General features: G+C 36.8%; 1 protein-coding gene across 1 annotated transcript in view; it reads right to left on the bottom strand.

The window, feature by feature from the left end:
* IMPG1 (interphotoreceptor matrix proteoglycan 1) overlaps positions 1 to 24,676 on the bottom strand; it is a 62,759-nt gene that overhangs the window by 26,356 nt on the left and 11,727 nt on the right. Inside the window, exons 2-12 of the mRNA XM_071806846.1 lie at positions 23,140 to 23,373; positions 18,135 to 18,301; positions 17,893 to 17,921; positions 15,208 to 15,275; positions 14,080 to 14,171; positions 13,045 to 13,191; positions 10,536 to 10,594; positions 8,886 to 8,906; positions 7,256 to 7,509; positions 5,709 to 5,785; positions 4,685 to 5,222 (exon numbers count right to left, since the gene is read on the bottom strand). Coding sequence (XP_071662947.1) covers positions 4,685 to 5,222; positions 5,709 to 5,785; positions 7,256 to 7,509; positions 8,886 to 8,906; positions 10,536 to 10,594; positions 13,045 to 13,191; positions 14,080 to 14,171; positions 15,208 to 15,275; positions 17,893 to 17,921; positions 18,135 to 18,301; positions 23,140 to 23,373 — 1,686 coding nt within the window. The remainder of the gene's footprint in view (positions 1 to 4,684; positions 5,223 to 5,708; positions 5,786 to 7,255; positions 7,510 to 8,885; positions 8,907 to 10,535; positions 10,595 to 13,044; positions 13,192 to 14,079; positions 14,172 to 15,207; positions 15,276 to 17,892; positions 17,922 to 18,134; positions 18,302 to 23,139; positions 23,374 to 24,676) is intronic.

Raw genomic sequence — 24,676 nt, 5'->3', positions numbered from 1 at the left:
AAGGAGTGCAAAATCCAAATAACTGTTGCACAGGCAGACGATGTAAAACAGGACTACTCACAACAAGGTCATGTGAACATGAGAGCAGTTATAGGAATTAATCAGGTTCTTATCAGTTATGCCAACAGAGATGTGACCACCATCTAGTCCTCATCAGTGTTCATTTTAATTTTTTCTTTTTTTTCTTTTTTCTTTTTTTCTTACAGAAAAAAACTCTGTGACACATCCTGCAGAGTCGACTTCTCTCAGAATCTTGAGAGCTTGAAGATGATGCAGGCTGATGAGACTGAGATATAGTACAACAGAATGGCTGAAGTATTTTACTGCTAGATTTATTTTGTCCTATGCCTCTGGAATAACTTCTTCAGAAATATTGCTTCCTCCATGGTGGTGAGGATTTTGGGATAGCCATTTACCTGGATTATATAATTTGTTAGAAGCTACCATGAAAACATATACAAACTAATATTATTCTTACTGTTTTGGAAGTAAAAGTATATAATAATTTTTGTTACAGACTTCGTGATCTCATTTATCTGTTTATACATTTGTTTGCATTTGTTTTACTGAATTTTCTTGGTACCTGAAATAACAGTCTGACTAGTGTGTTAAACAAGTGGCTTCCTTTCTGAACGATCATACTGTCTTAGATACAGTCACAGGAAGGCTGCAAACACAGGGAGAAGAAAATGGTACAGAAGGATCTTGATGAGTTAACTCCAGAGGGGAAAAAAAATATGAAGAAGAAAGAGGAATGCTGGAAAACATGGAACACGTATCATCTCAGACAGTAGAAAAAAATATTTTTTTACACTGGTTGTAAATGGAAAATGGAAATAATCTAAATTTTCAAGATGCTACAGCTAAGGAAGACCTTTTTTTGAGTGGTCAAATGTTTAAATTTCAACATCTGATCCAGGCATTTCAGAACTTTTCACTAAGAGGTCTGAAAATTTGTACCAGTTTTTTTTTTTTTTTTTCCCCTTAATTCCATTGAGAAATCTCAAAACATAATTTGAAATTCAAAGATTAGGCTTACTTAAAAACAGTTTAGCATCTTCCTAGTAGATCTGGACTATTTCAAGGGGTGGAGTAGCTGCCATCACTGGCCAGGATGGCTGTCTATCCTTCACTGCTCTTTACTGCCCATGGACAGTATCACTGTCCTGAATGAGCACAGGACCATCTGAAAGAAGCTTCACACTTGCTTCTGGCTCCTTCCTCCCACAGTCTGCCCAAATCTGACAAATCTCATCCTGCATGGCTTAAAAGGGTACTTCTCATTAGTTTGACTTCTTGTCCCTCTTCTTTTTTTAACACCTTTCCCTAGAGGTTGTATGCAAAACTGCTTTTGTATTTGTGTGTGAGACTGAGTCTGATTATCTTTTTGGGAGCTGTGAAAGAGTTTTTTTTATTGCTTTGCTCATGTAGGCACAATTAAAGTAGTTGGTGTAGGCTGTAGACATTCAGTGTTCAGGAATCTGTAGTAATGTTAATCCTGTAGTTACACACGTGATAACCAATGCAATAAAATCCATCTGTGAAACACTAAGCTGATGAAGACGTGTGAAAGAATCTCAAACTATGCTGCCAGCTGTTCCTTTCATGGTAAAGAAGTATGCATTTGAAGTTGTAGACGTGATGAATAAAATCTGTTCCATCTTCTGGACTGTAAGGTGGGAAAATGGCTGGAAATCAATGTCACAGAATAGCAGGCTGTTGTTTAAACTGTAGCCCTCTCTCCAGCCTTATACAACACTGTCTAAGCAGTTCCTGCTGTTTCACACCAACAAGGGTTAAAAGTTTTTTTTGTTTTGTTTTGTTTTGTTTGTTTGTTTGTTAATATTACTAAGAAATGTTGCTGTGAAATGCAGCCAGGCACAAGGTGTGAAAGAATGTGTTACTTGCTATGAGGAATTCTGTTTGCTATATTAAAATTAACATCACTGACATTATTGACTTTAATAAAACCTCTGTCATGTTGTTAGGTCCAGAATTTCCAGACCAAATTCTATCAGTTCCTATAAAACACGCAACATCTAGGGAAATAAAAGAATGCAAGGAATGCTATACAAAGGACTTCCAGAATTGAAAAAGCTATTAAAAGAGAAAAAGTTTTAAAGAGTATACACTAGTTACTATTTTAAGAACTCAGTAAATAGCTTTTCAACTTCTCTCTTCTGTTAAGCATGCGGTATGTTTTGTGTACTACAAGATTGTAAACAAATATAGTAACTACAATTTTATGTCATTGCTAACATGACATACCTTCTTTTTAGATATCGAACAATCTTTTCTATACAGTTGCAGAGAGGATGATGGAATTCTTATATTCTAGTGTTTGTTTTAGACATAACTTGTGTTCAACGAGGAGGAACGAAGAGTTGGTCGTATTTTGGAGAAGTTTTTTTTACAGCTTTGGACAGTTCATTCTGTTTTGCAGATTGACAGATCCCAATGCAAATGTACAACAGTGTTTAAAGGGTCAGTACCAGGGTGCTTACAGGATCAAACCTGCACTCACAGAAGAGCCACACCTCTTTAAATGAACAATTCCATGTATTTTAGACACTGGCAATAATGGCTTTAGGAAGAAGAAAACCTTCATGTATTTTTTGTACTGAATTTCAAATTATATGAGAAAAAAATTGGTGAAGAAATCTGGGTTAGTAAGCAGTGAACTTTCCATTTATATTATCCTTCATAAAATTTCCTTTGGTGCTGATAATTGCCTGATGACATCGAAACTCATTAAACTATACTAAACTATATCTCTGAGGATCATTTAGAAACACATAAACTAATCCCCAGTTTGATCAGAGGTATCAGAGCATGTGCAAGACTTGAATAAACTGTGATCTCACACTGTCACTGGGGACCAATCAGGCAAGCCTGAACCTTGGGGCCAGAGAGAGGTCCATCTTCTGTATTCTTTTTCCCATCCAGACAGAAACAATCAGACAGTAACTATAGTAAATTGCAATAGAAAATATGGAGCTAGTATTTTGAGCATGAGCTGCTCTGCGTTTTTGGTGAGTCAAATACCCTCTGCTTCTTCAGTCATTTGTAGCTGTTAGGCGATACAGCTATTTAGCAAATTGCAAAATAGATACGTTGGTTTTATGTAGTTTTTATGACATCAAATCCCTAACCCAACAAGAGGATGGAATGAAAAATGAGTATGACTTTTTTTTTTCCCCTGAAATTATAACACTTTTCCACAGTTATAATGGCTGCTATTTAGAAGTATGCTGTACTGTTATTTGAAGATATGCTGTGCTTTTATCAGTAACACCACAAGACTTCTCAGCATGCATTTGAAAATAGTTGTGTTTAACACTTTTCATCATAAAATTTATTTTCAAGAACATCTCACAATTGATTCTTATAAGAAGTGATTTTCTAATCTTTAAGTCATTCTGCAAACCATAAAGTATTTGCCTTTCTCTCACTTCAGAACTCTATGCATAAAGGCAGGACTATAGAACAGGACATTCTCACTCAGTACATAAACTGCCAGGTGCAACAACATGACCACAGAATATGTGATGCTCTTTCCTGTCCCAAGTTAATTAGTGTACGATCTCAAGTGGCAGCTTTTACATTCTTCGTTATTTAGAATGCCGGTCTTGCTATTTATTGGATCCAAAAAGAACAATACTATAGACACTATAATACATGGACATTTCCCCTTCTAACATTTCTGCATGGTGAATGATGCTGACTTCAAGCAGTGGGGTATTTCTGATCAGCTATGCAAATACTGCCTGTTTGCCCTATGGGACGTGGCTGGGCAGCAGGGATTAAGGTGTATTCTTGCTGTTTATGGGCATGCTGGTTCAGGAAGAACATCTTGAAAGGGGGGGAAGGGTTCATCATGCTAATTCATCATGCTAAGAGGCTTCTGGAGTACAGGGTGGGACATGAAATGCCAAGGACTGAGCAAGGAGGGATCTGGCAGAACAGGGACAGAGTAGAGCCTCTTATGGGAGCAGGGGACTTCCCTGAAGCAGGCAGCAAACTTACAAGCTTTAAAGATGACATTCTTGGGCACCCAGAAGCCCTGAGTGTTGTCATTTAAGCAAATGTAAGAGTTTTGCCACATAATTTATTTTTTGTTTTTCTTTGCAGATTTTTTGGTATTGCTTAGAGACTATGTGGGGACTTCAGAGAATCCTGCCGATTCCTATGAAGTTCTTACCTGCCCTCTGCTTTTCTGTTGAGATGGTCAGCCAAAAATCTGAGAAAAAGCACATCTGAATATCCATGAAAAAACAAATTCCTCCCATGTGTTGGTGGTGACCTCTTGCATGTGACACAACTAGCACAGTCTTCTTAGAAGTGTAAGTAAAATTGAGGTTTAGTGACCTAATGCTGAGTTGGTGAGGCCAGGTGGGAGGATGTAGGGAGATGTCTGTTTGCTTGGCCTTTTTGAATTTTTACCATAATACCATGTAGAAAGCAGTCTTGTCTTTTTTTTTTTTTTCTTTGACAACCTTGACTTCAGGTACATTAGGATTTTCCTGAAGTGGACATCAGAAACATACATTTTTTACCTTTGAGGGTCCAGAAAAAATACTGTCACAACTGAAAGGAATGCTCATTGTACTTATACAAGACTGTATGTGTAATAACAACCACATCTCTCCTACTTTTTCTTATGTAAAAATCTTTTGTGTCTTACCTTGTCCAGACAGACTATCTTGGTCAGCTACCTTGAAAGGTGGCACTGTTACATCAGTCAGTTCTTTCTTCTCCTCAGCTTCATTAGTCTCATCTCTGGCTTGCAGAAGATTAGGTGGGGTAAAGCTATCTGTGGTATAAACCACCAGTGTGGTAGGCTGCTCTGTTGGAGACCTGTAGCCATCGGTGATTAATTCATTGCCGGCAGAATCATCTGCTGGAGGAGGCAAATAGGAATCCTCTGTTTTTGGAGGACTGCTAGTGCTACCCAGAGCATTGAAAGGCACCGTGAAACTTTGGTAGTCAGTAGCAATATCTTCTGTGTCTGGAGGATATTTGTCCTGAAATGGTTCTCTGAAGGGTTTGGTAGGGAACACAGGTTCAGATGAAACAAAATTGTTAAAGTCTTCAGGGGCACTGATCTCTCCACTTAACATAGGGATTCCAGTTGTAAATTCGTTGATAGAGATGGCTCCTGTTTGGTCCACTGTTGCTGGGCTGGGGTAACCCAGCGGGAGTTCCACACTCATGGAGTCCTCCTGAAAAAGTTTTTTAAAAGCAGCTTTCATTATTATGTTTACCTTTCGTTGCTAAAAAGGCCACAAGAGCCTGCAAACAGCTAACTCAGCATGAAGTCATGGGGTGTATCAAGTGTTTGGCATCTGCCTCTGATCCTAATCACATTGCCTGTAATTTAAAAAATGGTCAAAGAAAAATGACTTTCACTATCCCTGACAATTGCTCTCCTTCTTGTCATTGAGATGTACTACTGAACTGTAAAATGTTTACTTTATAATTAAAACTGGAGAAGGTAATTGAGCAGTAATATTCACCTGTAAATGCTGTAAACAGTATCTCTCTTTCATTATAACACCACCACAACATTCATCCTTACAGCATTTATAAAAGCCAGATATGTATTTTGGCATAAGAGCCTTTTCCTGTTTATTTATGTACATCTTAACACTGTTTAATTTTATTTCTCATAGAAAAACAAATTAATATAACAGCCAGCATTAACTTACCAAATCAGGGCCTGCCAGAGGAATAGTAACCATGCCCTGGATATCATTGTCAAAGTCACTGGGTGGTATAATGGCTTCTGAAAAAAAATATTAAAAAAAAGTGACAGAGAGCACAATATTTCAGCGGTGGCACACTGAGAACTGATCAGAACACATCCACTCAGTAAAAAACAATATTAAAGCTATCCTTCATAAAAAAATATTTTTAAAAATCCATGTTAGGAAGAGGCATAAATTTCCATTTAAACTGACAATTATGAGGAAAACAGTAATTTTACATGCATTATTCTTTGTACTCTTTATTTAGTTTAAATAGGATGGGTCTGCAGAGAGCTGAACCACGGATCAGTGCTTAAAATCAGCTGAAGTGTGAAGTGCTCATTAGATCTGCATGGGCTATGATGACTCATTATACTGTGGTGCTCATTAAGCCTGAATTGTTTTCAGTTTTATCTGAAGTACACATCAGTCTTAATCTCAGAGTTTTGGCTTTAGTGCCCAGTGCTCCCTTCACCCCCTCAGAGGAGCTCTTTAAATGTACTTGCATGCAGGCTGTTTTTCTAAGCCTGGTTTTTAAAAATAACTAGTGGGAAAAAGTTGATTAAAATAGTTATTATCAAAGTGTTCTATATCCATGAAATTTTTTCTTAGGATTCTTAATCTACATGTAAATACGATTTTATTTCAGAAAGTACTGGCTCTTTTTTTTTTTTTTTTTCCTCAAGAAAATGCTGCTGTTTGTAAATGAAAGACTACAGCTAAAATTTGCTGTGTTTTAAGATTGTTTTGGTACATATACATATAAAAACATTTTAAATTATTTTCCCCATTTTTAACCCACCTCCTCAAAAGTGGGGCTATGTCAGCTTTGAAAAAATCATTGATGGAGTAAAAGAGAATATTTATTAGCAGAATTATTGAACAGTGTTAAACCCTTCAACCTTCTGCTGGAGATCTTCACACCCATCATGTCACTTGCACTCTCTCTGTGTTCCAGAGAGCAAAGTGAACCTTTACAGTGAGTTCCATAACACTGATTTTAGCTTGAGATCAAAAGCTCTTCAACGTATCTGTCTCTCTGGCTTAACTGGGAGGTTAGATGGCTTGCTTACAAATGAGTCTTAGCTTTCAGAACGCTAGATTTATGTTAGAGAAAACCCTCATTTTTTTTTCTTATTAAAGAAATGAGACTGTCCATATTGGGAAATTAAAATGATATTTTGTATATTCATAGTTTTTCTTTTTTTTTTTTTTTTTCCCCTCCTCTTTTTTGTCTTAGTCTGCAAAACATCCAGTTTATCTAAACAAACAACCAAAAAAATAGAACCTCTAAGATGACTGGAAATCAGGTTGTATAATTATAAAGGCACATTTTGCTATAAAATTTAACTTAGGTCTGTGCATTCTTTGCATGTTATGCAACACTTAGGAGGACAGGATACACTTGAAAACAGTCTGTTAAAGAAGCAAAGGGGACTTTACTGAAATTGCATCAAATTGAAAGGGCAAGATTTTGACTTGCACCTGGCACTGGCCTGCCAACTCACCGTCAGTAAACTGGAGTGTTCCCAGGTCCATTGGCAGGGATTGGTCTTCGTGGAGTGCTATGGCAACAAGCTGCTGAAGGTCTGTTACTGTGAGCTTAGTTGCTGATATCTCCTGCTCTTCCTTTGGAGAGAGCGGAAGTTTTTCATTTTCAACCTTGTTAGATCCAATAGTTGAGATGGCATCCGCTGTGCTTTTGATTTCTGAGGCATCTCTCTCGAAGTTTACCACATATCGTGCTATAGTGCTGCTTGATCTGCAAGAGGAAGATGCAAAAATTCCAAGTGAACCAAAATCAGTTACTGGCTGAGGACTGATTTTGAAAACGAACAAAATATATGCAACCATTACATATTATCTTCTCTAAAAAATACTGTAGATATTCTTCTTTCTAATGAGACTGCTATCTTCATATTACTTTTGTTATAGCTAAATCTTTTTTTCTTCTATGTATAATTTTAAATAAAAATTCCAATACTGAAGAAATTATAAAATGTTCTAACATAATCCCCTTTAACCTGACTACTCAGAGACCTGTAGAACTGGTAATATAATTTGAAGTCAGTGATTATTGGTTCAAACAGTCAAAAATGTGTGCTGGGGTTACTAGAAGCCATAATCACCAATTAAGTATGCAGAAACTTATGAAAAGGGACTAGACAGTTCATAAAGCTTCAGATAAGCAAAAATCCTATCACAGCTGTGGCATTTTTTTACTCTTTTTTGGAAGAACACCAAGAAAGTTAGCTATAATGTGGCAAACAAATCACTTTTCACAATGGGAGTTACATTTTTGAAGTCTAAATTAACGTGTATAGCTTTTCCCTAGATGTGCTTGTTTAACAGAAGTTTCAAATCTTTACCGTTATTAATACATTCCTTTTCATAAATACTAAATTCACCTAATTACATTTAAAAAATTATAAGTACATTGTAAAACATTTGCACTCCACTATGTTGCTTTTTATAATATCAAATAACTAGAGAAAGGGGAAGTATATGCAATGTATTTACATTTATATGACACTGCAAGAATTCAGGAAAAAACCTTAGAAAATTCTTTCTTTCAAACTACAAGTGAAAGCGAAAGTCTGGGAACTGTTAGACAAATTATTCCCCAGCAGGACTTTTAAACAACAACAACAGCCTATGTAGTTGTTTCTATTGCCAATCAAAGGCTCCCTGCATTTTCTCAAGCTAGTCACTGGTCTGTCATTCTATTTGCCTGATAATGGAGATAATGAATCAAATTCTACATACTTATTGAAGATAATGTGTATATGGGAATACAGCTAGGAAATAGCAGATCAAAAAAGAAAATTTAAATATGAAGATTTCCTATTTTTTTTTAGTTTATGGCTGATAGAAATCTTCAGTCATATGATTGTAAATTTTCTTATGTCAAACAAATTTCTTTCCTTCAGAGAGATCCTGGCAAAATTTGATTCCATGAACCTTCCAGATTAAAGTAAAAGCTGTGCCTGCTGCTTTATATCACAGATTTTGTACTTAGGCAGAAGATAAATCGATTCACTTTATCACATCAAGTTAAATAACATTTATTGATGTATCTATGTACATCTTATAGTCCATGAAGTGATTAAGATTAATTATGAATTAGAGACAAATTACCCATCTTTCTCCTTCTTCTGTCTTCATTTCGTCGCAGAAGGAAGGATGTAATAAAGGATTGCAAAAGAAAGAAAAACAAAGATTCATGTACAGTCAGTTGTACATCAAAAACATCTTCTGACAATTTATCTTTAATCTTCGGTGTATCACCTGTAATTTTTATCTCTGTGTGAAGATGACGAGCTGCTCTCCATAATTTCACTCTTTCTCTTCCAAACAATGGGAATCTCCATGTTTTGAGTAGGAAAATGAAAAATTTTACCTTGATAGTTTGAAATATCTGCTTTCTTATTCCCCCCTACAAATGGTGCAATTTAAGCCTCGTCATTGATAATCTATATCTTTATGGTGGCAAAGAACACCTGTGTTACCACACATGGTGCCTACTCAGATCCTAGACACAGGTGTAACTTGTCCTATTAATTACCTCTGGAAGATGTGCCTATTTTGACCTTCTGTAATATAATGCCCTGTTATTTCCCCTGATGAATTCTCTAGTGTATCTCTGATGTTGTCTTTTCATATTGCCTTGTGGGAAATGCTGCTAATACATGTAGAAATATGGCTAAGGGATAATAGAGACCAACACCTGCCTTTGCTGATCTGTAACTCTAAGGAGCTAAGTAAATTACTAGATGAGGGGAGGCAATCCTGGTCTTTTACCTTGATGAATGTAATTTCAAATCAGGTCTTAAGACCAAGACACTAAACAGAAATGGATCCCAGATCTCTGGAGCCACAACTGAAAGAGGTTTGTTATTGTATGTTGTAGCTATGCTATTACAGACCTTTTTGCTTGAGCAACTAGTTTTCATTTTCCTTTGCTCTTTCTTTTTCCTCAGCAATTTTGTAGAGAGAAAAGCAAGTGCAATACAGTGCAATTACAGTGCAATATAGATGTTCTCCAACATGTATTAAATATTACTACAAGGAAGGAGGACTGAATGTGCCTGATGCTCTGCAATAAGCCTATATGAATTTGTTTTTTTTTTCTTGATCTTTATTTCCTTTCAATTTGATGTTACTTCTCAATATTAGTAATTAATTTTTCCCTTGATCCTTTACATAATATGCTCTTATCTATAGAATCACAAACATATCAAATACTCAGTGTTTGATCCACCCCCCTTGTATACAAAGTAGCTTTTATTAGCAGTAAACATACAAGAAAGTTAAAACTAAAATAAATGGAAAGCCAGAACACAAATTTGTTAAAATATGAAACAATTTTAATTGTATGAAACACCTGGAAAACACATATTTGGAAAGTTTCATATGTGTGAACATATACCCTCCTGCAACCTTATCTTGCCAAGCACCTTCACCGTGACTGATGAAAGGCACAAAATCCATGCACAAAAAAAGTAGCCACCTAAGTAATCATATTCCTATATCTCTTTACCTTGCCATTTAAGAAAGTCCTTAATACACCATTGCAATCATTTTCAAAGGATTTATTGATTATTTCATCCCTCAGGGAATCAAAGCTGCTCCTACTAGTAATTCAAATTGTCTCACTTGGAATGTATTAGCATTTCTCTCCATAAACTATTTTCTGTTTATAGCAATACACACCCCTCTTCATGTCAGAGGGAAAGAAGGAAGAGGAGAATCCTAGTAGCAAAAAAAAAGTCCCATTTTCTTACTTACTTAAATCCTAATACGTGGATTTCTTTGAATCCTGGAAGTTTCTCAAATATCTTTTGCATCTATAGAAAACCATAAAATCATTAATTCAGTGTAAGTTCTATCACTAAAAAGTAAGCACAAGTTGATTATCTAGACAATATTTACATATTTCAGAAAGAGCTTTAGGAAACTCTCAGCTGCACTCTGTGCTGTCACCATTACTCAACTTGAACATAATATTTGGTTTGTATATCCTGCCTGCATTACCTATTAATAGGCAAAGAGAAGTCCAAAATACAGCTTTTTTAAGTAATGTAATTCTGTAAATAAATTATAATCTAGTTCATAATAGAGCAAGTCAAATGACATGTATCAAATTATTTTCTCATTTTCAGCAGTTTTGGTTCATGAATAATTTCGTGATTCAAGTCACCTTAACAGTAAATTGTTAGTTATGTAGAAATACTAACCAAATGGAGGTGGATTTACATTGTTTGGCAAATCATTTATAAATTAAACAGTTTTATATGTCCTGTACAAATGAAATCAGTTCACATATTTTTAATTCTAATGTAAACAATTGCACAATCACATGGTTTTGAATAGAAGAGACAATATGAAGAATAAACAATGAGCAGAAAAGGTGAATTCTGCATATATTTTTCAAACTTTAGGATAAAAAGTGTTTTTATCAGCACCTGAAGAATTGACAATGTTTTGAGATCCAGCTGATTGATCTTTTGGTCTTTTACAATTGTAGAAACATTTATTGAGGTAAGTAAAATGAAATGTTTTATGTATGTCTACTATGTCAGAAGAAAGGGATTTTTTCAAACAAACAGTTCCGCAGTTCCTTTCTGATTCACTTCCTGGTCCTGCTAAGTACCAGGCAACACATCATCTAAGCCTTTCATCTGCAAGCAAAGCAGGGAGCGAAGGGAATTGAAAAGGGAAGAAAATTTTGAAGGATCAGATCCTTTTAATTCAACGTATCATTTAAAAATTATATGAACTAATGTAGCGCTCTTTCCTCTTCCTTAGCTATATGATTCTGTACAACTGAGCACACATTTAGAACTCATTCATTCATATGTGAGAATTTGTCAGAACTGGTAGGGAATAAATAGTCAGACCCACAGCTTTCTCCTCGTCTCCCATGTGGGTTAAGTGAAGTAGCGGAAGATCAGTATGTCATCACAATACCAGGGATCAGCTGCACTGTATAAACCTAGATATCTCTTCCACCACAGGAAACAGAAGATAATGTCTAGTGCAGAAAATAGCCTGCCGTCGACACTCCCCTTACCCATCTCTTGCAAGAGGACAGTAGGAAAGGAACTGAAGTAAATTATTTTGAGCTTTGTTTGACTTAGTAAAAGTGGTGCAGAAGTAGCAACTGGACTGTGAGACTAACGTGATTAGTGCTCACTGAAAGTAAAAGAAGTTAAGGGCCTGATTCATTAGGATGCAATTAATTTTCCTAGACTTAGGCAAGCACTATCATTTTAGATGCCTTAAGGTTGTCTTCTGCTCAGTTACTGGTTCAAAGGAGTGCAGCTCTCTCATATCTGAGAGGGCCTTGCAGATGTACCAGATACCCATGTTTAGGTAACTGAATCCCCTTTTAGTCATGTTCTACCAGCTGACTGTGTCAAGAACAGCTTTGGACTTTTCGAAGTGACAGATAAAATTTGATAACAATGGAAAATAATTTAACAATCAAGAAACTTTGCATTGCTCCCCCTCCAATTAATGAAATGACTTAAAAATCGGATTGCTGAATTACATCATTATATGTGTAGTAAACAAAGTCTGTAAGCAGTTCTGTTTGATAATGTTGGAAATCTCCAGAGAAGGCACTTTTTATCAGCTCTGCCAACACATCCTTCACCACTTTTCTATGCATATCTGAGATCGAACCAGGATAGTGAAATGGCTTGTGCTAAGAAATGCTAACGAAACCGATGAGAAGTTTTAGTTAATTCTACTAAGAAAACCTTTTGGGAACCTCAACTCATTAACTGCTATCTATTAAATGGATAGTTAGTATTATTAATTACATGAAAACACCATAGGTGTTCTAGTTCTTTTGGAAACTATGATAATGCACAACAAAATGACTGGAAGCCCTTTGAAGAATAGTTCAGACAACAGTAGGTAATTACTTTTAACATTTATATTACATTTCTCATTAGGTTTATTGTAGAAATTAAATTATGACAAAGTACTGTCCATTAATTCATGATTAAGCCCAAATGATACTCCTGAAGTTACTGTGTTCATCAGTTATCTGAGGCTCTGCTGCTGACAAAGGCATTGGTTTGTTAGCTTGGTGGCTGAACAGATAGCCTAAATGAAGGGAGAAGCTGACTATACGTGAAGAAAAACAGAAGGTCTTGAGAAAACAGGAATTGTCTATTTCAAGTGAGGCAGTAGATTCTAATTCTGTTTCATGGTGAAGGTAGTTTCATAGTATGAATGTTAGCCAAGGCACAAAGCCAACATTCTGGCATTCACTCAGCCTCCTTACCTGTAGCTGGAATTTGGCAGCTAGTTGTCGGTACTGTGGGGAGTCAGGATCACTAAGTTCAGCTGTATACTCCTGGTCAGTGAGAGTGACGCTGAATTCTACCATTTGCTCCACAGGCAGTTCTGGGACTGTGTTTGTTCCCGGCTCCTGGAAAAGGAGAGGAAAAAAAAGGGAGAAATAGAACTAAGTGACTTTTTCCCCACATTTTGGTATATAATATGTAGAAGGATTCCCTTTTAAGCCTGTCCCCAAAATAACTTTCTGAACCATATCCTACAAAAGGCAAGGGTTCCTAACTGCATCTGTTGGCTTAATTCTTCTGCTTTTGCAAACAAGTATCTATAGCTGTGACTTGTGAGTTGTCTTTGATATGCATAAATGAAGGTGATGATGAGAATCAAGCCATTTCCATAACGGGAAACCAAGGCCCCTGTGAGGCCTTGGTCTCTCTCCAGAAGGAGGTTCTGGAAGGTTCCCTGAAGCCACACGGGTGTGCTGAGACCAGGGCCACCTCCCTGACACACTTGGGTGCAACAGCCAGGACTGGTTTAGATGTAACCTGTGGCCCATGGTAGTAAAGCTGCAGTGAAGGGGACAGCCTCCTGGTGCCAGGCTGCATGTCTGCTCTGTCTGTTTGGCAGCTGGCTGTCTGGCCAGAAAAAGGCAAGAAGGTCCAGTCCTATACCCTGTGTTGTGGACAGCTCAGAAAGTAGGCATTTTTACATTATTTAGCGAAGAACAAGATTAAAAACGGGTGCAAAATAGGCAACAGGATGCTCATTAAAAGAGTTAAGAGTTGCCTAAAAGCTGATTGTCATGTTATGCTTTCTACTACATATGCAAGAAACTTCATGCACTATTGCAGTGCAAAACAGATGCTAATAAAACCCTTCAGTCCCACTAGCAGTAACAGAGGGGAACACTCACGACTTGTAAGCACAAAGTGTTTCTAAAGCTTCCTTCTCTCTTCTGCTAGCTGAGCTCAAAAATAAGAGGTGAGTGAAAAAGTGAGATAGGAAAATAGGCTGCCCTCACCTTCACGGGAGTCTTCGTGTCATTAACAATTTCGTTGAGCAGTGTGCCATTAGGGGCTGGTGCATATGGAGAGAGGGATGTGCCAGGGGAACCTGTAAAGTAAAATTAGGCAAGAACAGGTTTGCACATCAAAAATCTGCTTTCTGTGTTGGTCAGGTGTCAGCTGGCTGGAGAAGCTTTCCTTATGGAGGATGTGTTTGAGCACAAGCTTGTGTCAGTGGAAGGTGTTCATGACTTATGGCATGGGTAAAGATGATATTTTTTATGCAATAGGTGGCCTTTCTTTCCAGTTCAAAGCATAAGTAGCATTGTGTGTGTGTGACTGAAACAAAAAATGGCACTGACTATGCATCAGTGAAATTGTGTGAATTAAATAATATTTGATAATTTCCTGTCATACTGTAATAAATATCACCAGTGTCTAAGCTTCATTTTGCCAATTGAGATCTTTGTCTCTATGGCAGCCACCTTTCTTTAGGGCTCAATTTAAAGTAACAAGAGGCTTTGACAGAGTTTTCCAGCTAGAGGCAAAATTACCATGCTGGAAGTTGCTATCAATAAGATTCCATCATATTTGGCTCTCATAAAAATATGTGTGCAGGGTGTTTCCCCCTTGAACCAAAATGCTCGTATTTACAGATTTTTATCACTGCATAAATTTCCAACATTATTTTAGAGAACTGTAGTACACAACAGCTTTAGTAGGTCTAATTGGAATTATCTGACCAAGTTAATGCCTTGGCATCACTCTGTCTTTCTGGGTAATGTCATTCTTTATTTTCATCAGCTTGCTTATTTTGGCAAACAAAATGCAGCAGCTGACACTCTAAATGGTATCCTGTAATTGAAGCAAAATTAGCTTTTCTCTCTATTCTCATGAAACTAGGAAAACATGCATTTAAAGACTGTGAAACAAATGTGGAATGCTACATTTGAGTAGCAGACATGCCGTAAAGAAATAAAAAAAATGCTTATAGATTATGTTACTAAAGCATTTTCAGTGTACTTCACTGAACTTGTCATGCTTCTATCTCATTGATTAAGTTACAGCCTTCCAAGATCTATGAATCACTGGTTTTAGCAATTCTATCATATGGGCAAATGCACAGCAAGCAGATTTGATTTTACCTGTAGAAATGGAAGGAATGTCTTCCACCTTTTTGCCACCTGTTTTCTCTGTGGATATTTCATCTTTCCTATCAATCAAATAGAAATGAACGATTTAATGATCAGCATGCTGTACTGGGAATGGCAAAAATGTAAAATAATGTAGCGATGACCCCTATATTAAGTGTACTTTCAATGAGAGAAGTTATTTCTAATGGAACAGTTGATAAGCCGGTTAAACAAACAACGGAAAAGTAGATCATATTTTATATTCAACAGTTTATATATTTCCTTTCCTCTCCTTCACTATGGTATTTGTTCTTACAATTAACAAAATATTGGTTTGAGATATTCTTCCAACAAGGACTAACAATCCTGTCAGGAATCTGCTCATGAGGTTTCATGACTGATTTTCTCTGAGCAATCAGAGGGATGGGATCACAGAGGTTGAATGAGTGCACAGAGTCTGCTTTTTCTCTCTTTGAAGTCTATGAATAGTTGACCACTGGTTAAATGGAAGCAAGACTTCTTGTATATTATCTAAACCAACTTTTGTCTCCTTCACTGTATCTCTTCCTATCAAGATAGTTCAGTGAAGGCTTTGGGTTTCCTCTTATTTCTGAGCTGATTGACATTTGATGGTTCCAAGGGTGTTTCATGGTTTGTTGTGAGGAGAGAGGACTTATTGTTCTGTTGTTAGCCTGCATTGTGATATCATAAGTAAGTTTCCAACTAATGATAGTTTCAAATCAGATTCCTGGATCAAGACTATTATTTTGAATTGTAGGAGTGTTTATATTTGCATCTTGCTGTAATATTGATGGGTTAATGCCTACCAGGGTCCCCATGGCAGAGAGATGAAAACTCAAGTAAGAATACAGTGGATGTGATGTACAGATTGTCTGCCCTGCATCATGGGGTTTGATTTGGTATTGTTGATACTGTGTTCTAAGTTTTACAGTCATGTGCTGATGAAGAAATTTTGGAACTGAGACTGTTAGCTTGCCTGAAATGCAGATGTGGTTTGAATATACAAGTACATTTTATAACACGTGTCAAAGATTCCTGCAGTTAAGGCTATAGAATAATTTATGTTCTATAACCAAAATTGTATTGATTTGTAGTTTTTGGAAAGTGTATTCAAAGTGACATTTTGAGATTTTTCTTTCCTGAAATTGGGAAGTGAAGAATTTCAGTTGGTTTGGGTTCTAAGTAGAGTGTGGAAAAAGACACAACACAAAACAAAAAGCCCAATCATGAAAACAAATGAAGATAGAATTCCTCAAAATTTCTATAGGAACAGCTATTATTAAGCCAGTGCATACAGGTGGAGTGTTTGTAAAAACTGATATGAGTAAAAGAACTAAGGGCACCATAATCCACAGTGTGGTGTTAAATGAGACGTGAAGCTTGTAGCATAGACAAGATGGTTGGGCTGCATTTCTATACAAGACCAACCTAAATGTTTAATAACATAAATAAAGAATATGAGCAACTCCTGATTTATACTCTGGATATCTTGTGTGGTGAGAATGAAAGTATTATTTCTAATATTATTTATAATATTTTCACAATGTTAACTAGTTATGTGTTGCATCTTTAACTAGAGACTGCTCTCTCTACATGGCATCTGTGGAAAATACAAAATGTTTCCCAAACCACACAGTTGTAAAGATGAAGTCCAACAATGCATAATCATGGCTGCCCATATTTCCAGCTAAAGTATGAGTAATCTAATAGAATTCACTTCACCTTCCGTATTATGTCTGGGGAAAACCATACTGTTCACAAAGACCCTAAGAACTCTGAGATCAGTCACTTCACTTATTGCCTTGCTGCTGCTGTCTGCACTAGGTTGAGTGAAAAGACCTCCCTTTGGACTTCCAGAGGAGTTTAATTAGGCCCTACGTTATTAAAAATACATTTCTGAGAAAGAAGAACACTCAAAGCTCCAATATCATTATTAATAAAGATACCTAAGACCTCTGTGATCACGAGACACTATACTTTATGAATGGAAAAGATTATTTACTACACCTGAAAATCTAAGAAATTTTGAAGAAAAAATAATACATAAATCATAGAAACTGTGGACAGTTATTTGCCTGGCTAGACTATAGTATTTATATGCAGAGATACAGAGTTCGGTATTGTAACTTTAATCCTGCCATTCTCAGACTTCTGAACATTGCCTGAAACCTACTTTTTTTTTTCGTAGAGTTTATGGAATAAAGCATGACATTAGTTAACACTTATCATGACATGTTAAAGTACAGGAGAAAACTAGAGTGAAGACATAAATGTTTTCATATTATTTCATGTATCCTTCCAGATCAACTTTTGTTCAGTTTTCTGACTTTCCTCTTGAGAATTATAACAATTATGGGTAATCTTTTGTCACACTCCCACTCAACAGTAGTCTAACACAAAGCTGTGGCTCTGTCTGGGTTTCATGTTCACTGTAGTCAAAGGAGACATTCTGCAGTGTCTCAAAGTGAACAGGCAACTCAGATGTTTGGCCACCTTAATGATTAGTGATTCTATTACTGTGTACTACGGTACATACAGTATATACATCTGTCACAGCACACACCAAATACACCACAGTGCTATCTGTATATCTGTTCACATCCACACACATCTACACATATCTTTTTCAAAAAAGGCAGTAACATCAAGTGGCACGGTTCTACTTGTGCTACTTACCTTTCCTGGAAGGTTCTATGTTTTACTCGCTGCAAAAAGATTAAGAAAAACAGCATTTTACTAGTGGGTGTATCCAACCATTGAGCAGAAGCCTGTTAGCTCTTTTGTTTACTGTACTTTTATGTTTTCCTTCTAACACATGCCCCCTCCTCTTCCTGAGCAATATTTTGCCCTCATACAAGCATATAGGAAGGGACTTGGAAGTCTTCCCCATTTTCTAAACAAATTTCAGTATTCCTTACCCGTTGAATTATTTCCAGGTGCTCTTGGGAATTGCTGAAGTTTTTGCCGATGTCGAATATGCAGAAGGTTTCTCTCTGGCAGGCAGTAACCCAGTTCTGATATTCAGAAGTATCAGGAATCCGATCCAGAAAAATACGAAAGGCTTCCCACACAACTTCCTGGCAGACTGAGTAAGAAGAAAGGGCATGGGGATGGATGCTTTGCACCAAAAAGTAAACCTTTGAAAGTGATTTGGGTTTTATGCATTTTACTCTACTTAGTAAACAAATCCAACATCTAGATTTTTTTAGATATTTATATCTGCTAGGTATTTTTGAGTTGGCAGTCATTTGCCGTTATGCTAAAAGATTAACCATCTTTGAGTTAAGGACTGCTAACTTCCTTCATTTTAAAAGAGAGATTAATTTGGCCTGACATCATCATAATGAATACGGAGCAAACACAAAGCACACTTCCTTCATCTCAAAGGTACATACATACAAAGACACATACTGGATGTTCTAGCAAGACCAAACAGCAAGGTAGAGAAAAAATAATCTAACAGTCATCATACTTGAATAATCATAATTTTAACTGTATATAAAGGTTTTGTACATTAATATGGTTAACTATGCATAGGACAAGCTAAACAGATAATATTCAAAATTTTGATATTCCCCACACATATAGCAAAATATTTTGATGGAAAAGAGAGTTTTTAAATGCAGCAGGCTAAAATGATTTTATTTTATTCCAAATTTTCAATGTAACTAGTCCTTTCAAAATCTTAAAGTCATTCTGCAGCTGCTACATGTTTTCATGTTTCTTTAAACACCTCTGGAAAAATTGGATGACTTAGTGTAGGTAAAATTCCTTTAGAAAGAACACGCTTTTCTCCTTCTCTGCACAACTTTACAGAGACATTTGTTCAATGTTAAACATCTCCTTCATGGTAGTGAATCACCCAGTTAAAGACCAGGCTACATCAGACAAGATTAGCAGGTACTGTGGCTGCAAGGAGAACAGTAGTGATCTGTATCATTTGAGAAAATGAAAATGAACATAAAGAGAGTATGACAATGGGAAAGATTTTGAAATTGTGGCATTGAGGAATAAGGAGGAGCTTCATTTACAGGATACAAACTGGCTTAATTGCATGAGATGATGTATATGTATATGTATATGTATATGTATATGTATATGTATATGTATATGTATATGTATATGTATATGTATATGTATATGTATATGTATATGTATATGTATATGTATATGTATATGTATATGTATATGTATATGTATAGTATAATAGTGGAGAGTAGGACTTTTACATATTCTGTTGGCTTACTTCTTGTGCAAGAAAGCTCTGAAGTTCAGCAGCATTACGTTACAAAGTACATTAGAATGCATTTTGGGCTTGGCATCCAGTTTTTCGGTTGATTTTCTGTCATTCAGAACTCCGCCAGGAATTTCAGGGAAAACTTGTAAAAGATAAGTTCCAGCTGCAAAGTCCTTGCTCTCTGGGACTCTGAGTGAGGATCATGGCATGCAGGAGCATGTGAGGGGGGGGAGAAAGAGGCAGCTGGGTTATAAAGTGACTGCTCAGAAATACTTTATAGGGTTTATTTTCCCTAGATGATTCTGATAACACAGGTCTTGGGTATGTCTGCAGAAGTGATTTTTTTTGAGAGTCACAGATGGCCAGGTGGGGCTACACTTCTGAGTGCACTTTTACCATCATCTTGCTGAAGTCTCCTCTTTTTTGTAAGTTGAAACTATTTCTAATTTTAAAAGATTCAGGAGGATAAACTGTTCCCTCCTCCAGACAGCTACTGCCTAGCTGACTAACTATACTAATAGGTCTTCGAATCTCTGTTCAGATACCAGCCTCTTCCAACACACAAAATATTTGTGTTTCACTTAAGTCACTTTGCACAACCTCAAACTAAACATAAAATGAATCCTGCCTGTATCTGGGTCATATTTCAGTGATCCTCAAGCTGGCATGGAATGGGACATGCTGTTCTGTGTGAACTTTCCTCCTTAACTGCAGAAATGCCTACCTAGCCAGGTTGTCCTCTGCAGGGGCTGTGAACTTGCTTGTGTAGGATAACCAACATGGTGCAGTGGCTGTTGGAACCAAGGTGTTTTGAACAAAATCTATTCAGTTTATCTCAGCTGTCACTATACCGCCCCATTAATGGGTAACTGCCTCTGTCACTACCTGTTGATTCCTCTGGAGTCAACAAAGACAGATGTATTTTTGGCTTCGTGAAAATATGTACACTCAGTCAAGATGAAGGAACACGCTTCTTCAACACATTGTTTAAAATTAAATGCTTTTAGAGAAGGGGATTTTCAAACGTATTAGAAAAAACATTTTAACAAAAGCTTGCTAGTGATTCGAAAGCTGTTGCCTTTAGTACTTTACAAAGTTCATTACTGTAAGATAGGACATTTGTTTTCAGTTCTTGATACCTGCTTTGACATAGACTGAGATAATGATCTGTATGATGTAAAATATCGGTTTCTCTGAAATTAGTGCAACCAGTTTCTCTAGGTATTCTCTAAACTTGCTGTAAGGATGTACTCAGCTGTGTTGGGGCACCTCAATAATAAATGAGGAACAACCTGCTCTCCCAGTAGAGCAGTTGTATGCAGAGCAGATGCAGTCAGATTATTAAAAAGAACAAGTTGTCTTTTGAGGAGATTTATTCGTTATGAGCTAGCAGTTAAGGCAACTTTCTATCATCTTTGTCTCACAACTCTCAGGTATGTGTTTTTCTAAGCAGTAACTGCTGAATCAAGATATGCTGTCTGATGAAAAGTAAATCCAGTTACTAGCGTTTAGTAAACATGACACATGGCCAGCTGAGGAGATGTAGTAGCTGATTCCATGCGTGCTCCCGGTTTGCCTCACATGAAGGACTGTCTTCATGGTAAATTAAGCTATGGTGTGTTACTTCAGAGTTGGTACAGGGTCACAGCAAGAACAGCTGTCTGAGCTCCTATATCTGAGCTGCTTTGTGTTGTGGGCTTATTCCCAAAAGCATAGAATATATATATTTGTTAAAAAAAAAAAAAGTGCAATTTTTCTTAGTAAGCAATACAATTGTCTAGAGGACGGGTGTGATCCACAGTGCTGTTACAGTTCTAAATGTGTCATAGGACTTGGAGGGATGGAAGTGGTTTCCTACACTTTAGGTAAGGAAAAGACCAGACCTAAAGGTGTATCTACAAAACAAAATAAAGATCAGATTGTCCCTCAGACAGGCACAGGCTATAAGACTCCAGCATATCTACCAGATTATCTTTTTGGGAGGGCTTGTACTGTGTTTACAGCTTCAAGGATAGTGCTTGCATTACTTATCACTTTCATCAGGTAACTTAGCATGCTCAGCGAGGAGTGCAGAAGTCTTGGATTCTGATGTTTCCCAGAAGGAAAGATTTTTTTGAGGTTTTAACCAAGGACACTGTAATGGAAAACGTGCAGCTATTCAAAGGAGCAGAAACACCTTTTTCTGACTGAGTGTACAGATTATTCAGCTGCAGCCTTCTGTTTTCTTACTTAATTTTTAGGAGCTTCAGTTGGAGGAATGGATGACATCTACTCAGAGAATTTTGTGAGTGTAGGAGACACTCTACTGGGTAGGAGGAGCTGTAAGTTTAGACCTGCTTGCACTACAAGAATTATAGAGCTCAATAGCCCACTCCAAACTGATGTGCTACTCTATAAAAATGTGACACTATTGTACTCAACAGTTTTTAAATTAAAATGTCATAGCTGCATTTTGATTTCACATCAATAATAACAGCTTGTCTCAGGATAGTTTGTTTTCAGCCCAATTAGGGATGTGACCACTGAGTTTTAAGGACTTTCAGGATTAATTAGTATTTAAGAAAGGCTTTTTGGATCCACCTTTTAAACACATTTCAGAATTCTGCCTAATGCCCATTGGGTTGCAATTCAGTTCCACAATGGAAACCGAACAAGTTTGTATCTATATGAACGGTTACAAATATTGGTGTAGCTTGCCCATGCTGTCTAGAGCAAGTGTCTGCTAGAGTAAAATTTTTGCAGCTCTACATCCAGATTTCATCTCAGAGCGAACTACCTGGTTCCCTGAAGGAGAGCGGAGGATCAGGCAAGGCACATACATGTATGTGAATTGACATATATGTGAGGAAAAATAGATGATCAAAGTTGATATAGAGAGTAGATGTTGCCTTAGATATTTGCATCCCAGAAGTGCTGACTATGTTTTATCTTTGGACCTTCTAGCTGCAGCACAAAAATATGCATTTTTTTTTCTAATAGAAATTGGAACAGCCACAGAATGAAAGGCTGGGAGAAGCAGAGAGAAAAAGAGAGGAAATATAAAAACCAGAGAGCTGTTTGCACTGTGCTGTCTAGGGACCTAAAATTGGAACGGTTAACTCCATAGGCTCTCTGTAGTCCAGAGAAGAAAAGAAAGGCTTGGGGAGTCAGTGAATTAAGTGGGAAAGGGTAGAAAAAGCATTCTAGACTTTCTAAAAATAAGACTAAGGTCTTTGCATAGGCTGCTGGCAATTACCTCAGTGTTTTTAACACACCAACACTGCCACAGACTTAATATTACACCAGCATATTTGTGCAATGACTGATGAATAGTTTCATTACTTGTCTTGAACTGGTGGGGTTAATTCTGAGAAGCAATGATGATTGCTGCGCTTTTGAGAAAGGTGGTACATCTTTACATAGTAGTGCAAGCATAATTTGCTCTTCACGTTCTGCTGTGCTAGAACACTATGCAATTGCACTGAGTTCATTAGTCCTTTGAGTGTGTTGTTTTATTCTGTTCTGATAACTGTCTGTCTTGAACTATGCTGATGTTCGTGTACTATTTTATTATCTATGTAAGAAATAAAGCAGAAAGCAAAGATCACACACCATGTCTAAAGAACAAGATTCTGGAAATTTTTGTATTTCCTCAATTAAAAGAAATACTTTCAAGGAGGAAGTGCATGCTGTAATCATATTTTTACCTCTTAGTCTGTAGTAAGCTTGGTGACTGGCTAAAATCTGCTTCACTGATTCTTGTGGGCAGACTTTCACACCAGTTGAGAAAAAGGGTGACCTCTTTGTTCGATGTTTTGCCATGTCAAATATCCGCCTTATGGTTGATACTCTGGACCTCTTTGTTGTTCTTTCTGTTTTGTCTGACCCTGAGGCATCTGCAAGATGTTTGGCTTCACCACGGTTTATTTTATTAGGGATTTCTGGAAAAGATAAAAAATATGCATGTACATAAACAAACATTGCATAGGCAGGGGTTATCCAATGCAAGATAATGTTTGGAAAATAGGCATGAACCTAAGAGTTCTTTTTGGAACATATTATTGATGTCAGTGCCCTGACTGAATTAATGTGCTGAGGAGAAACATCCTGTGATCACACTCAAGAGGCCTGGTAACTAATTTCCTTATATCTCAACTCATGACCGTAGGACACACAGGATAGAAGTTTCAGAAGCCCCAAATCTTGTTTTAAAAAATGACTTTGGGTTAGATCCACCAAAGGACACTTAGTTGCTTGAACTTCATGCTACAGCACCTCACTGTGAGCTTATCAGCCTGTAGGGAAATTTACAGTACAGTGATAAGTAACGGTCTAGAGCTTGGGAAAGTAAAGCATATCTGTATCAGCTTGAAGTGTAAAAAATTATCTATGTTAGCAGATAAACAAAATGAGAAATAGTTTTACCTTGAATCTGCTCCCTTTTAAGATATTCTGATCTTTCCTTTGGGCTTCAAGGCACATCTCCCTTCACATCAGGTTCATAGTCTTGAACCCGGCCCAAGAACTGGACCCTGAAACAATTTCTTTCAAAAGCTGAACAGTAGTTTCTCTTTGAGGAAAGAAAGAGTTGTTTCCAGTCTCCCTCTTTCACTCCACAGTGCAGTCTCTCCTTCCCTCACATAAGCTGAAGAATTAATCAGAACAGACTGTGATTGTTTCTTTGTCACTAGATGACAGGTATTGTGAATGCTCTGGCATTGTATCTTGATAGATCTTTAACTATTCCTGGAAAAGTGGAACAGCTACAGTAGAAAAAATTAAACCAGTGAGTTGGAACTGAAGATCTAGGCTTGTTTTCCTTATGGAGTTACTCAGTTATGAAAAGTGGAAATGTTTCTAGGATGTCAAAATAGACTCAAGTATAGGAACCCTCATCTTAAAAGTCACACAGAAATTCAGGACTCACTTCGCTGCACTTCCTAAGTATATATGATACAGTATTATGTGATATAGCAGCTAAATTCAATGTAAAAATATTAATGATGAAAATAGCACATTTAAATAAGCTGAAATATGGCATTTTGTGGGAACATGTGACAGGAACCATTAGTATCTTTTAGATTATATTCCAAAATTGTGCTTACATAGTAATAAAGATGTTAAAATTAATTTGGAAATACTTTTTTTCATTACATTTCATACAACTGATACAGTCATTACAGATGAAAAAAAAATCTAGACAGTATAAAAGATGTTTTGAAAGAACTGCTTTGAAAGAAAAGT

This window comes from Patagioenas fasciata, chromosome 3, assembly GCF_037038585.1.
Source record: "Patagioenas fasciata isolate bPatFas1 chromosome 3, bPatFas1.hap1, whole genome shotgun sequence".
Taxonomy (NCBI): domain Eukaryota; kingdom Metazoa; phylum Chordata; class Aves; order Columbiformes; family Columbidae; genus Patagioenas; species Patagioenas fasciata.
This window is presented reverse-complemented; position numbering and strand designations above follow the sequence as displayed.